This window comes from Xyrauchen texanus, chromosome 37 (assembly GCF_025860055.1).
Source record: "Xyrauchen texanus isolate HMW12.3.18 chromosome 37, RBS_HiC_50CHRs, whole genome shotgun sequence".
Lineage (NCBI taxonomy): Eukaryota > Metazoa > Chordata > Actinopteri > Cypriniformes > Catostomidae > Xyrauchen > Xyrauchen texanus.
Window position 1 is genome coordinate 29914055 of NC_068312.1, and position 15954 is coordinate 29930008.

At 38.1% G+C, this 15954-nt stretch overlaps 1 protein-coding gene across 2 annotated transcripts in view; it reads right to left on the reverse strand.

The window, feature by feature from the left end:
- Positions 1-10663: 10663 nt before the first annotated feature.
- LOC127630877 (ELAV-like protein 4) overlaps positions 10664-15954 on the reverse strand; it is a 102023-nt gene continuing 96732 nt past the window's right edge. For both annotated transcript variants that reach the window (XM_052108722.1, XM_052108721.1), the window contains one exon: positions 10664-14212. In XM_052108722.1, the coding sequence (XP_051964682.1) occupies positions 13885-14212 (328 nt within the window). In that variant the 3' untranslated portion in view covers positions 10664-13884. The remainder of the gene's footprint in view (positions 14213-15954) is intronic.

The following is a 15954-nucleotide window of genomic DNA, read 5'->3' on the forward strand; positions in this document are numbered from 1 at the left end:
ATTTCATTATAGACCTCCTTGAGACTTACTATAGTAATCCAGATATGAATCCTTCAGTGTGCGCTGTAAAAACCACAGTTCTGCAGGAAACACTGATATGTAAATAATGAATAAGTTGGATGTTTTTCAGAACTGTAAGTTCATTTCAAACTTGTTGTGTGTGTGTGTGCATTCTTTTGGACTTTATTCAGTTTCCTTTTCTTCATTTTGGACTACAGGCCAAATTAAAGTCATGTTGTGACTGACACTCTCATTCAGACCAAAGCAAGCTGGCTTGGATCCCCTCAGGCCTGCCGCAGACAACACCAGGGTACAGGACTGAGTGTGTGTGCATGTGTGTACCTGCAGGCTTCTCTGATATTTACAGCAGGGTCTGCGCTTTATTTAATCATCGCCCCTGGGTTTCCCTTGGATGTTTTTGCCTGCAGCAACTTTAGACAGCTGATGCTATATTTGGTCCATACCAACAGGTCTCCCATTCAGAGTACTCACAGCTGAGATTGAGGATTCAAGGCTGGACTAGCAGTGTTGACAGGTGTGAAACCCACAAACAAGGGGAGCAGGACTGTATGTACGCATGTGAACATATATGTATTTATTTGCTTGTTCTATCAGGAAGACTTGCAGACATGAGTGAAATTTAAGATGACATTTATTTGATGAATATAAAACAGAAATGTAATGTCTCTCTTTGGCGTAAGCCCTGTCTGGCAGTCCAAAGAAGTTGTACTCGGAACCGTTATATCATGCCGGAGATAGGAGGTAGGGGCGAGGAGCCTACCCTCGTGAAGGACGGGACTCAACTTGTGGTGGTGGGGTGGTGGAGGATGCCACGTTAACACACTGAAACAGCAATGTGATAGATTGTGAGCAGAATTATAAAGCATTGGCTTACATGTGATTGGCGAGGAGTTACTTAGCTAATGGTGCGATGATGTACAGCTGCTAGTCTTCCTGTTAGAACTACGCTGTACTTACATTTCCAACCAGGGCTGCAACAAGCTTTTTTGAAAGGCCTATTCAATATTTAACCTATCCAAAACATCTGGTTGTGTCATCCTTTTTTGGGGGTAGTGTTAGAGTGTAATTTCAGTGAATACAATGTGGCTGAAATCTGTCACTGAAATCTGTCACAAAAAAGTCACTTTTATGATTTAAATTCTTAACAATCCCCCACACGGGATACATTTGGATCACTTATTTTTATTAATTTTGGTGATGCAAATCACTTATTTTGGGCAATATTAAAAGGACAGTTCACCCAAAAATGAAAATTCTCTCATTATTTACTCACCCTCATGATATCCCAGGTGTATTTGACTTTCTTTCTTCACCAGAACACATTTTAAGAAAAATAGAATAACATCTTAGTAGGGCCTACTTAAATGTTAAGTAGGCCCTTAAAATCTCAAGAGAATGGAGATTTCTCATTTGCAGCTCCAAAAATCAGAGACAGTTAGCATTAACGTCATCAATAAGACTCCAGCGGTTAAATTAATGTCTTCTAAAGCGACACGATCGCTTTTGGTGTGAAAAAGAGAAACATTTAAGTACTTTTGAACTATAATCCAACGCTTCAGTTAATGGTGGAGTCCAAGCAGTCTCTTGTGTGATGTAATCAAATTGCCATGGATACAGATGTAATCTCACGTTCTTGGTTCTCCACTCGGTTGAAACATCCAGGATGAGCACACAAATGCACCATTGTGAGTAAAGAAACAGATCTTAACCAAAACCAACCAAGATACTGTCAGAGACTATTTAGCAGAGACAGGTCACTTCTATAAAGTGAATGGGAGAAATTGTAATGTCTTACCAAGGAGCTCTAGCGCCCAACAGTCAATCGATGTAGAAAGGAAGTCCCACCTGACAGGTAAAAGAGACAATCACCATTTAGATACAGATATCGCCTGTCAATCAACTTGAAAACTTGCATGTGCATTAGCTATTCAAATTTTACAATATTATGAGGTAAAGAAGCACAATTTATTATACCAGTTATGTCAGATTTTACTGCTGATGTGTTATTTGATCATAAACTTGACCAACAATTTAAGAGGTTTCGGTCTTTCCCCATTCAAGCAGATTGGAGCTTCACTGTCATGACTGGAAATAGCCTACCTAGAGTGTTCCAAAGATGGCCGACAGTGGACTGACTTGCCAGAAAGACTTTGAGACTGTACAGCGTTCCTCATTTTCACTTGTAAACAGCGCCGCTCTTCCGGGTGTGATGCAAGTGCCTCAGTTCTCGCGTGTTTCAAATGCCAATGCAATTATGTCACACACGCATAACACTGCTTGAAGCACGAGTTAAAAAAATACTTAAATATTAATATTTTTGCACCAAAAGTGATCACTTTAGAAGACATTCATTTAATTAGTTTATACTGACTCTCTGTGAATTTTGGAGCTTCAATAGAGAAATATCCATTCACTTGCATTTTAAGGACCTACTGAGCTAAGATATTTTTCTATTTTTCTTCAAATGTGTTCTGGTGAAGAAAGAAAGTCATAAACACCTGGGATATCATCAGGGTAAGTAAACAATGAGAGAATGTTCATTTTTGGGTGAACTATCCCTTTAAATCATGCACCCATTAATATACCTGCAAAGAAGTTATTTCTACAATGGAGTCAGTAACCAAAAAACATTTGCTGCTGGTCATGCTGCATCCACACCTTTAGTTGTCAGTATGAAGTCAAAGACCTCCATTGAATTGGCAGTGATATTGCAGTGATTTAAAAATAATGCAACGTTTGATTTGTAAATGAATCATTGTTCTGAGTTCTGAGTATCTTTATAATGAATCAATTGATCTGATCACAAAACCAGCCAGACTGAATTGGTTTGTGAGGTTTTTGGGTGAACAACTGACTCACTCATTTAGTCTGTCCAAGCACTTCTTTAGTCAACAACTCACTGACTCTTTCCATCTGCAACAATTGTTTCAGACATGTCCAACTAGAAATTAGCAGATTGAACCTTTATTTTATTTTTTCACTGTTTTAGAGCATGTATTTTGCCACACTGGGATGTCAGGGAACAAATGATGACATAAAGAACCGCTGAATCGATTTTTTAACTGGTTCATTAAAACAAACTGTATGAAAGTAAAAATGCTTATGAATAAATTACATGGGCCCTTTAGGCCACATATTCTGCATACCTTGTATTTGCACCCCTGGCTTCAACTCATTTCTCTTTCTATACTTCAATCCTCCACAAATTTCAAAAATAAATAAATAACTATCTTTGTTCGGATCAAAAACCTTATAACGTGATAGAGCACAGAAAATATATTATCTCTTTCATAAGGCTATAAAATCCTGAAGCTTAAAAAAAATAAGTGGGTATTACCCTGGAGATAGTTTGGATATTGCACTGAGTCGGATAAAGGAACAGGCCATGAGAAAGTTATCTCTCCCTTTACACTATACAGACCACATTCACAGAACCAAGCTGAATAAAAGCACATTAAAATGTCAAGGTTTGTTAAATCTTATCTTCAGGATGATCGTTTTATATGAATGTGCTCTCAAACATGGGCTTCATCAGCAATTCAGATGTACAATTCGCTCTGACCTTCCGTAAATGTCCAGCTTGGTTAAACAGGACAGTGAAATGGAGTTTAGGGCAATTTATGTAATCTTGCATGGTGAGTCATGAAAGTTGGCCGTGTTGAATGTCTCAGAACTAGCAGGTGTGTGTTGTAGGGACAAAGCCAATAGGGACCATGAACTGTACTGACTGACTGCGTGTGAATGATTTAGAAACTGGCTATCTGTCTTGTATGTGTGTGTGTTTGGAATACAGAGTGAGAATTCATAGGCATTTGAATGGAGGTTTGGCTCAGATACTTCACTGTTGTATGTGACAGATGGTGGAAAACAGCAAGTGCTGAGGAGAGATATTCAAATCTGATCTTGGAAAATGTGTGAGGGTTTCTGTCCAGAGCAAAGCCTCTTGCAGATAGAAAGATAGCGAGAGTTAGAAGTAGAAGAAGATCATACAGAGGGAGAGGGCTTGATCAGATTTGTGGAGAAACCACAAATTGCCTTTTATTTCCATTCTTTATTTCCATTTGTAATGTTCTAAATGTGTGTATTTATGATTTTTGTCTCTATTCTCTCTATGGTAATTTCTCAAGCTGATTTTATGGTTAGCTGGATCTCACATTAAAGCTATACAAGAAATACTGATCTCATAAAATGTAAATAAAAGGGGCTGCAATGGCAATATACACACAATATACACAATATACACACAAAAAAGGCTAGATTTGACCATTTTGTTACTTTTATTTTATTATATATTTAGATATTAAATGTCAGATTGGTTTTAGTTTATGTTTTGGGAACACTTTACAATAAGGTTGTACTGTAGTTGATAACATCAGTTAACATGATAGTTACCATGAAATGACAATGAATAATAATTTTACCGCATTTATTCATCTGGTTTAATGTTAATTTGTACATGTAATACTGCATTCAATTGTACATTGAATGTGTATATATTAATATTAGTGTATGCATCATGAACTAACATGAAAAAACATTGAACAATAATATTTTGATAAATTAACATTAACCAAGTTTACAACCCTAATTCCAAAAATGTTTGGACAGTATGGAAAATGCTAATAAAAACAAAAAGGATTTATTTGTAAATTCTATTCACCCTGTGCTATATTAAAATAAATACATCGATACATTATTTGATTTTTACCTTATGAATACTTTTAATTAAAGTTTTTTTTAAATATACACTCCTTTTTTGGAGCATGTTGCAATGAAATGTATATACAGTATATATATATATATATATATATATATATATATATATATATATATATATATATAAAAGTGCTTTCAATATAACACATGGTCAATAGAATTTACAACTACTTTTTGTTTTTATTACCATTTTCCATAATGTCCCACGTCCAAACCTTTTTGGAATTAGGGTTATAATAAATGCAGTAGGTGCATTAGTTAATGCATAAGGTATCATGAACTAACAATGTTAACCAATAGAACAAACATATTTGTGAAGTGTTATATAATTATTTTCTATGATTGGAAAATTACTAATTTAGTTTAATCATATGGATTAATTTCATGCTGCCTTTAAATGCCTCAAAATGTTGGTACCCATTCACTTACATTATGAGGACCAACAGAGCTGAAATATTCTTCTAAAAATCTTTCTTTGTGTTCAGCAGAAAAAAGAATGTCGTACACATCTGAGACGGAATGAGGGTGAGTAAATTATGATTTTTGGTCATGATTTTTATAATTTTTGGTGAATTATCCCTTTAAAGTCTAAAATAAGTAAATTATTTTAGTTATTGTAAATATTTATCAATATTAAGAGTCAATAAAGTTATGTTAGCATGAATTTCAGCTTTTACAATACTGCCAAAGTGTATATACAGTAATATAGTACTGAAATTGATGAAGAAATATAACTTTTTTACTGCTACTTTTCATCATTATAGTTTGTGTTAATGAGTATAACCTTTGCAAAAAAACAAAAAAGAATCCAAATGATGGAGAGGAAACGTGCAAAGTGTATAAATAAGAGAATGAGTGGTGTGTGTAAACGAGATAGTGAGAGAGTTTATGACCCATGTCAGCGGATGGTGGTCTTGGTGGTGGTCTCAGTGGTAGTGGTAGACCGCCTGGACTGGGGCTGAAGAATGAAGCGAGTGGAACAGGCCTACACCATCTGTCTACTCATAAAAAGGCAGCAGACCCTGGGCCCTGGCCAGATGGGGGCCCTTTCCACCCAAACCAGCATATCTCCTTCACCCCCAGTGCCTAGCAGGGAGGCAAACGGCCACACTCAGTCTGACAAAAAGACAGAGAAAGCAAAGCCAGCGGGAAATATGTGTCTGCTTCTGAGAGGAACTCAAACCACAGATTGGCCAACACAGAAATGTTACAGCTGCCCTACTCTTCCTCAAAGGCAGAATTAATGGAGTAATCAGTGTTGCGAGAGGGTGAAAAAGTGATGAGTAACTGATGAGTAAACCAATTCTATGGCCATGACGGGCTGTGGAGTTACACCACAGATGTGAAATTATTTTTCAATAATTCAAAGGGCCATAGTAAATTATTCTGCTTATACCATTGTTACCACACCTTAAGACATCGTTCAGGATTTTATCACAGATTCAGCGTCCTGCTTTGATACAGTCCGAGCCTTTGTTGCTAGTTCTAAAACATCACTTTAGAACTAGCAATGGAGGATTGTGAGGCTTGCGCTGCTTTTCTGGAGCACTTACTGGAGTAAAAAGGTAGTGCATTTGTGCATGTGTGTAAGTGCGCATTTGTATGTGAGTTTGTGTTTGAGTGATCGAAAGAGAGAAACTCCAAAACTGAGAGAGATCGTGTTTGGGATTACCTTTATTTTTTGCAGCTCTCATCTAAAGTAACATAGCTTCAAGATTTAAGTTTAAGCTCACTTCTCAGCAGCCATGGGTGTCACCATTTTTGTATATAGCTTTTCTGTTGTAAACCTTAACTGTTTTCAACCCCAATGAAATGCAGGTGTGTGCTGATGTAACCAGTCCTGCTTGAACCAGCATCGCCAGCATGGGAGGCAAGCACACTAACAAGGAGGGTAAAGGCTACAGCCTCTAGCGTCAGTTGCTAGTGTGCCACTTAAGGCTAGGAGAGTGAGGTTTACACACTGGACAGCTATCACGTACCAGCTGGCTCCCACTACACTCACCCCACTAAACCTCACTTCCATCCGGGTCACAGCACCACTGCAACCAGTCCTGCTCAACTCGCTCCGAGTGGGATTTGAACCAGAGTTGCTAGCATGGGAGGTGGGCGTTGGTTGCTAGTTTGCCTCTTGAGGCTAGGGGAGTGAGGTTTAAACACTGCACAGCTATCACGTACCAGCTGTCTCCCGCTTCACTGATATGACGGCTCTGTTTTCACCCATGAGTAAATGTGCGTTATGCGTATGTGTGTGTCCACATGTGTGAGAGTGCATGTGAGAGCGAAAGAGAGGGAGAGGGGGAGTGTGAGGGTGCTTCCCACAGATATTTCAGATAATATAGAAACTGTTGTATTGATCAAGTAGCTGGGGTGTGTTTACGTCTGTGTGTGTTGGCATGTGTGTGAGCACGTATGTATTTGTGTCATTGTCAGCAAGTGTGAGTGAGACAAGGGCGCATTTGAATCGAAATTGAAATAAATTTAGGATATTATAGACATTGTTTGTCATTCTTATCCGATGTCCTTAGCCAATATTTTTGCATTAATTGGTTAATTTTTGTGGTAGCCTGTAAAGCTCTTTGAAATAACTGAAATAATTTGGTGAAGTGATATGGAACCGTTATGCAGTCAAGACCTGGAAATACTTCATAGCCATACGTTTACTGGAAAATAATTGCACACTTTAGAACATCTGTCAACCAATTAGAATCAAGCATTCAACAGACCTGTGTTATAAAGCTTAAATAATACATGTGTTTTAACAAAATAATTAATGTAAAATTATAGGCTTCATATTTCTGTTTTAACCCTCCAAAAATTGGCCATATTCACTTCCACTGTAGTGCCTCATTGTAACCTTGATTTTTGCCTTTTTAGAGAAAAGGACAGACGAGTTGAAATACATTTTTGTCATAATCAACATTATGCCACAAATGCTGTCAACTGAGCTTAACTTGTATTGAATCCAGAATATTTATTTAATTGTTTGGTCATGATACCTAATGCAATAACTAATGTTAATAAAGGAACCTTACCTTACCTTGTAAAGTGTCTTCATAATACAGTTTATTCCTACCTTAACGCATATAGTGGTGATTATGTTTGCTTGTTACCCGAGAGCTATAACAAAAAACAAAGAGTGTGAAATTTATTTTGGAGTGGAGAATTCCCACACACACAAAGAATATTCTCATTTAAGTGGGTTTTGAACAATGTGTTTGAAACCAACATACAACATCTTACTGTTACTGAGATATAGCCCTTGTGACAACTTCCTTGTATGACAACTAGTCCTGTAGCAGGTTTTTCCAATTATTTAATAGGAACATAACTGTTGTGTAATTATATATACCAGCATTGTATCAGCCAATCATCACAATACTTTATTATCAGGATTGCATCGCCTATTGCAAATGCCTTATAAAGATCGACCACTTCTCTTTAATAATGTCAGTAATTCAAATCATAAGGGATCTGTGTAGCTGTTGAATGTACTCATGTTCAATTTCACGGTGAATGACAACTTCTGTTCATCTGTTGAGCAAATGTATGTCAGATTGTGAGAGATCGAGTTTGCATTGCATAATAATTTGTCACATGTGGCATCATGCCAGATGTTTACGGAAGATGCCAATCAAGTAAATGGCTGGCGTGTACATTACACATTCTGCCACTTGTTTCCAGAATGGTAACACAACAAGATGTGTGAATGAAGACATCAGCCCCATCAGTTAAAGGAACTGTTCACCCAAAAATGAAAATTATCTTATCATGTACTTACTCTCATGCCATTCCAGATGTGAATGACTTTCTTTCTTCTGCTGTTCACAAACAGAGATTTCTAGAAGAATATCTCAGCTCTGTTGTTCCTCACAATACAAGTGAAAGGGTACCACAATTTTGAAGCTCCCACATGAAGGTAGCATAAAAGTAATCCATAAGACTTCAGTGGTTAAATGAATGTCTTCAGAAGCGATATGATTAATAATAATTAATTCCTTACATTTATATAGTGTTTTACATTGTAGCAGAAGCATCTTCTCAACCACCACCAGCATCCACCTGGATGATGCAACGGCAGCCATATTGCGTCAGAATGCCCACCAGCTATTGGTGGAGAGGAGAGTGTAGTGATATTGCCAGTTTATATGTATAGGGGATTATAAGGAAGCCATGATGGTAAGAGGCCAATGGGGGAATTTGGCCAAGACTTGCCACTTGCATCTTTTTGAGTAGTGTCCTGGGATTTTTAATGGCCACAGAGTGATAGGACCTCGGTTTAATGTCTTATCCAACTTTTTACAGTATAGTGTCCCCGACACTACAGTATAGTGTCTTCATGTACTTTTGGCGTTTTGGTGCCCGTTCACTTGCATTGTAAGTACAGAGCTACAGAGCTGAAATATTCTTCTAAAAATCTTTGTTTGTGTTCAGCAAAAGAAAGAAAGTCAAACATGAGGGTGAGTAAAATTAAGAATTTTCACTTTTGGATGAAATATTTAAAAATATTTAAATACTTAAAGGCCAGTGGATCTCCTGTCTTTGTTAGGAGACTGTGGTTAGTAGGGGAGTTTTTAAAGAGATGTCGGGATGACTCATGTTGCCAGTGCTCTTCCTTTATGGAGCTTTTGCCTAAATAAATCCTTAACAGTGTGTATAGACGTGGAAAGGCCGGATGGCTTGATCACACCCATTACCTGTTTTGCCCTTCAGCTCAGCATCATGCCCCGTCCAGCCCAAAGGCACAGGCCACAAACAGAGGCCAGCCATCCATGTGTTGGATCCATCCATAGCACTTCCATATTAATTGACTTTAATGAACCCTTTGTAACACTTAAAGGGATAGTTAACCCCCACAAAATGAGGATTCTGCCATTATGTACTCAAGCTTATTTTGTTTTTAAATGAACTATCCTTTTAATAATTCAAATGTTTTTTTTAAGCTTGATTACTGAATTTTTGCATAGGCTATTTGCCTTCATAAATACACCTTATTTGCCTTTTTTGCTTAAAACAGGGACACTTGTAGTTTTGAAAGGTACAAGTCAATTCTTCAGGAATAATACAGGGGGCACTGTGCTCTCATTATCATCATCTCACTATACCACAGCTGTCTGTGCTGTATTACAGACTGCGAGAGGCATGCTTAATGTAATAACCTACCGTGCCTCTTTTTGAAATTTTACTTTAGTGAAAGTAATAACACTGGCATTCACACTCATTTGGATAACTGATCAAATTCATATAAAAAGGTGCAGCTTAAGTGACATTTGGTGCCTTCAAGGTAATAAGAAAATGAAACAACTTCCTGTGAATGTTTTAAATATGAGGATTTCTGACTATATTGGTTTTAAGTTAAATCCCATTATGTTACGCGAGGGGCAAAATGCTACCAAAAAAGATATATATTTTTTGAACATGACATGGCACAACACAGCTTTCAACACCTTATTTTATTGTCCCAACATTCAAAAGTACAAATAATTCAAACACAACAGTTTTATGAAAAAGAAAAAAACATTTACAGCAAGTATTTTTTCCATATTTTGTTTCCAGTTTCAGAAATGACCTAAACTAGCAAGGATAACATGAAGTCATTCATCGCAGTAATTTGATTCATAATAAGAATAAGGATAATGAGAATAATATTAATCATAGTAACAATAATCAATAATCGATAGATAAGTAATAACGTAAGTAGGAGAGACCAGCTTGGTCTGGTGAACTTTTTTTTTCTCATATTTTTTGTCTTTAAAGGTTTATAGATTTTTCAGATAGCAATGAACACATTTCAGGAGAAAATGAATTATGACAAGAGCCTTGTTCCTCACTTTACCTTCCCTCCTACACTACTGGCTTATGGGTTCCTATTGGCAGGCTGCCACTATAAGGCGCTACAGGGGTACAGACACTGCGATTTGGGTATGCACTGTAGAGGCATGGCCCCATGTCTCAAACACCCCCACAAACATTCACGCTCACACACACACGCACACACACACACACACACACACACACACACACACACACACACACACACACACACACACACACACACACACACAGATGCGTTCTAAACGCGCTCTCTTACAGTCGTTGACATTCAGATGCACAGAGGGTGATGCCATTAACCAAAAGAGGAGGACATAATATAGGAAATTTGTTCATCAGAACAACATTCTACTGGGGTCATTGCATAATTCAAACTCCCAGCCGCAGCAGGGTTTGAGAAGGGCTGTGCCGCCGCCCCTAGAGACGGAGCAGGGGAAGGATGGATGACATTATAGGTGTAGTTGAGGAGGTGGAGGAATGTAAGACTGTTCATGAATTTACAGTATCTGCATGATTTCAATAGTTCTCCAGCATTCACACTGGTCTTCTTATCTCAACATGAGCTGAGCTCTCCAATCAGGAAATGTACCTCTCAAAATAGACTATATCTTAGAAAATATATAACAGGTGTCATCTATCAAATAGTGTCTTCTATAGCTATTTCTTTTTTCTTCAACCAGTACAATCAGAGTCAATGCTTTTTTTGAGTATGGCAGAAGTAATTTAAATGAAGGTTACATTTCAAATTCAATGAATAATACTAAAACAATACACATATTGATCAAATTAGGGCAGCAAAGCCTGACATGAATGTGGTAGAGATCCATGAGAAACTACATTTCAAACCCACATTTTTGCATAAAGTTTAATCACAAAGCAACGGTAGTGTGTGGAGGGAGGGTGGGAAGTGGCTTTTAAAACTACACAAACTTATCACAGGTTATATTGAACCAGAACAACTGTTATAACATTCTATTAAGACTAAACTTTATTGAAAAAGATTTAAAGATTTATGTTTAACAAGACAAGAAAAAAGCAATAGCAAATTGAACTATCGGCTAGGTTATGCATAGCGAGTAACTGTTTCTATTAATAAGGGAAGAGCCTCACCAACCCTCTTAACATTTTTTTCATTTTTGACTTTTAAATTTTTTTATATTGTAATTTTGATATATTGGTACAAAGCACAAACGTACTAAAAGTTCTCAGTGCACAGGACTAATGGAAGAGCGTCTCCCCTAGTCATTTGTTCCCTTTAGCTCAGAAAGACCCCCCCCTCCCTGTACCAGAATCACGCAAAAACACAGACAACATAAGAAACAAACGAATAAATAATCGAGATAAATAAATAATTTAATCAATGAAACAATCTATCAATCAGTCAATAAATAAATACAGCTTTTCTCAAGAAGCTTTTTGTTCGATTTCTTTTGCTGCGGCGGTAAATCAAATAAACCGATCCAATTTTTCAGTTAAATTTTTTTTCTTGATTTTTTTCTTTATCTTCACAATCGACATAACAACATATTAAACAGGATTCCTCACGAGTTTTCTAAGTAACTGAACCATCACTTCATAAAGTTTTCATATGAAAAAAGACAATCCCAAACAAAAAACAGTTATAACTCAGATAGATATAGATCTCGGAACAGAAAATGTTGACTATATATCTATTTGTACACAACAAAGAAATACACAGTTGTAATAGATCCTTTGAGGAAACGAATACTAGACTAACAAAACTAGCTAATTATCGCTGAATTTCGACAAACGCAGTACACTCAGCAAATAACCTAGAAGTAAGCAAGCCAAAGAAAACTCGTCAAGTGATTCTTACAAGGCCCGAATTTGTTTATCTGGGGGACCAGATGGGGGCCGACAATCAAAGTAAACAACAACAAAACAAAAAAGATAAAACAGCAGCTTAATATAATGCCAACATCGAAATTTCTTTTTTTCTCTCTAAACAACACGAAGAACAACAAAGTTGGATATTTAAGATATGTGAACCATGTAATATAGCACCTACTGTTGATCGCTAAAGGAAGTATATCTCAAATGCAATACCACAAAATTAGAGCGAAAGAAATGCAATCATGTATGCTTTCCAAATGGATAAGTGTGTGTATACATCTTAATTACTTATATCCCAAAGACTGATGATCTAAAGAAAATGAGTGGACGATGAGTGGCCTTGCTTTGGGCTCTTGACTGTGAAGATGTGATCGGCCTGGGAAGACCCCTCTCCGTCTCCTGTTGGGTATCGCTGTTGAATAATTACTGCTATGAAAAATTACCTGCCTGAATTTGCATCCCTTGATAAATTCTTCCATCTACAAAACCATCGCCAATCCAGTTCTCCCAAAAAACAAACAACCTTTGATCCTAAAAAGTACCACGGCAGAACGAACAAGACAAGGTGGCACCTGATCCCTCCCCATCCCTAATTAGCCAGTCAAAATATTTTTCTCTTTTTTCAAATCCAGATTCTTGTAAAAATTCTTCAATAATTATTTTAATCATTATTTATAAAAATAGATCCTCTTTCTCTTTATTTTTTCATTATTTTCTAAACGCATTTTCAAGCAAAGAGATTTTCTCTTTGGCAACAGTGTGTGTGTAGTTTTTTTTTGTACGTAACGTGTCATCAGGAGTGCTAACCCATCCCTTCCCTCTCCCCTTCCCCCTAATCCCCCGTGAGGACAGACGTGTGTTTTGCTTGTAGTACAAAACCAAAACTATGCTAGAAACATCTTCTGCATTAGAGAAAAGGGATGGTGTCATCCCTGTCAATTCATTTTGGGGATTTCTAAGAATTTACACCAAAAAAAATTAATGAATGATCAACGATTTTTAAAAAGAGCCCCCTCCTGTTCTCTTACCAGGGAGGTGTTATTCTAACGACAGTGGATCCGGATTTAAAAAAGAAAGAAAAAATCCTGAATCGAAACCAAGAGAGTTCGATCTAAAGAAGGACATTTTCTTCTTCAAAATAAGGGCGGTCTGGTTTTGCTACTGTTTACAGAGAAAAAAAAAGAAAAGAAAAAAGAGAAAACAACCACAAGAACTCAAAAGACATACAACATAAACCCTGTACCACATCCAGGGTCTACAAATAATGAGTATTCTCAATTTGTCATTTTGTAATACTTAGGCAACATTGGCTTATAGGTCCAAAGTTAAGTTATAAGCCATATCCAGTTCTTTTTTGTGGGTTTGTTGGTTGAATGTGTTCCTGTTTTGAGTAGCAGATTGGGCGGAGGTGGGTTTTAGTAATAGAGGAGCTGTTTAAAGCTACACAAGTGATGGGAAGGGAGTTCAGGACTTGTGGGTCTTGTTGGTCTTGAAAGACACCTGCAAGACACGGTCACCCAACCGATAACCATTCAGACTGGCGATGGCCATGGCCGCTTCGTCGTAGTTCGTCATGGTGACGAAACCGAACCCCTTGCACTTGTTGGTGTTGAAGTCGCGGATCACCTTGACGTTGTTGACAGCGCCGAACGGTCCGAAGAGCTGCCACAAAACGCTCTCGTCCGAGTCTGGCGACAGGTTGTAGACGAAGATACACCAGCCCGTTCCTGTGTGACCTGGGATATTCATCCCTACTAGACTTGTCATGCTATCAATAGTGATGGGAGAGAACCTGGAGGAAGAGAGAGAGGAAAAAATGAAAGAGGTGAAAAAAAACGTAAGTTGTTTTGTGGCACTGAATCACAACTGAACTTGCTGTTTCTAACTGTCTTCACCTGCTGATTTTTGAAGAGTTGCATTAGTAATCAATGCTATGTAGACTTGAAATTTCACTTTCACAATCACAGGCAGATGTGATCGAAACTAGGCCTGGAATATCACTAGCTGTGTGCCATTGCAGTCTTTTTAATCTATCACTTTTTATCCAACACAAGTCTGAGTATCTGCTCCATTATTCAGATGCAAGGCAACCAGAGGGTTTGATGAATCGTGAATAAAAAAGTCTGCATTCTGATGCCAGCTGCAGGGGACTGCGCAGAAGTGTCATTCGCACGGGCGCTGAGACACAAAGCTCTTTTCTTTCCCTGTCTTCCTGTGTGGATCTATTGAAAATATGAAGAACTTATGAGAACTCTGCACATTACTACCTTAAGTAGATCTGCTCTCGTTCTTCTTGTAATCATTCCTTTCTTCCCCTTTTTCTCCCTCATGATACAGAGATTTGAATGCTCAGGTGATTTCACTTAATTGCCTTTCCGCTTTAAGGAAATTTCCACTTTAAATAAAAGGTAAATTAGATAAAAGGTTAATTTCATGTTCCACCTCTTAAGGAATGACTATATGCATTATTGGGTGTGCTTTAATTGAGATTTCCGCTTTGCTGCTGCCGTCTTCAACAAAGATAGGGAGGGGGGATAGGTAGCTGCCAGCAACCAGAAAATGGAAGTGGTGCTTTCCAGCTAGCTAGCACGGGGAACAAGACTGTATTCCACCCACACCCTCTGCCGCTCTGCAGTGTGTAACTGTGATTGATAGCACTGCACGGACTACAGGGCCGGCAAATTCCATGCTTCTTGTTCTGCCAAGAATTACTCAGACGTTTCATCTGCGTTTTAGACTGTTCATCCTGGCAGAGTCAATGCATCTGTCTTTCTCTTTCTCTTTTGTGTCCTGTCGCTTGTGTCTCATTATGCAAATGAAGGGTATAATGGTAAGTCGGTTCACTTTGCGCCGTGTGACAAGCAACCATCTCATGACTTCAATTACGCCGGTATTTCTCTGTAAATAATGAATCTGGCACCATTATTCATCGTGGAGACGAAGGCAAAATATGGCTTCGTGGTAATTTGGATGCCAGTCATCTGTAGTAGAGTGAGTGGGTGAGGGTCGGACAAGCTTATTGCTGATACAGAGGCATCTAGTGACTACAAGGGCAGGGCCGAGCGCTGTCTGTTGGACAAAGAGTTGCATAGCAACAAGTGACTGACCTGGAGCCATCCCACCCTTCCATGCTGCCCACCTTCACCAAGTGATGCTCACTTCTTCAGACTGGGCTCTGTTCATAAATTACTTTCTACAGCGTGCTCACTGAGAATAACGCCTCCCCCTAAATTCTCTCATCTTGTCTCTCGAGACAGACAGGCTTATGTCATTTTCAGCGATTTGACAGCTGAGTGTACAGTGTAAATAAAAAGGCATCTTCATTTCTTTTGAAAGATCTTGTTGCCTTGTTTGCATATCCTGTTTTATTGTTTTTCCTTCCTGTGACTTGTTAGCTCTTGACATAGAACAGAAAAAACACAGATTTTTTTCAAAACAAAGTGTGACGAGGAGGAGGGCGTGGCCGGGCCGTGAGGCTGCACTGAATCGGCTGATCAGCGGGAAATCGAGATAAAGGGGAGCAGGAGACTCCGG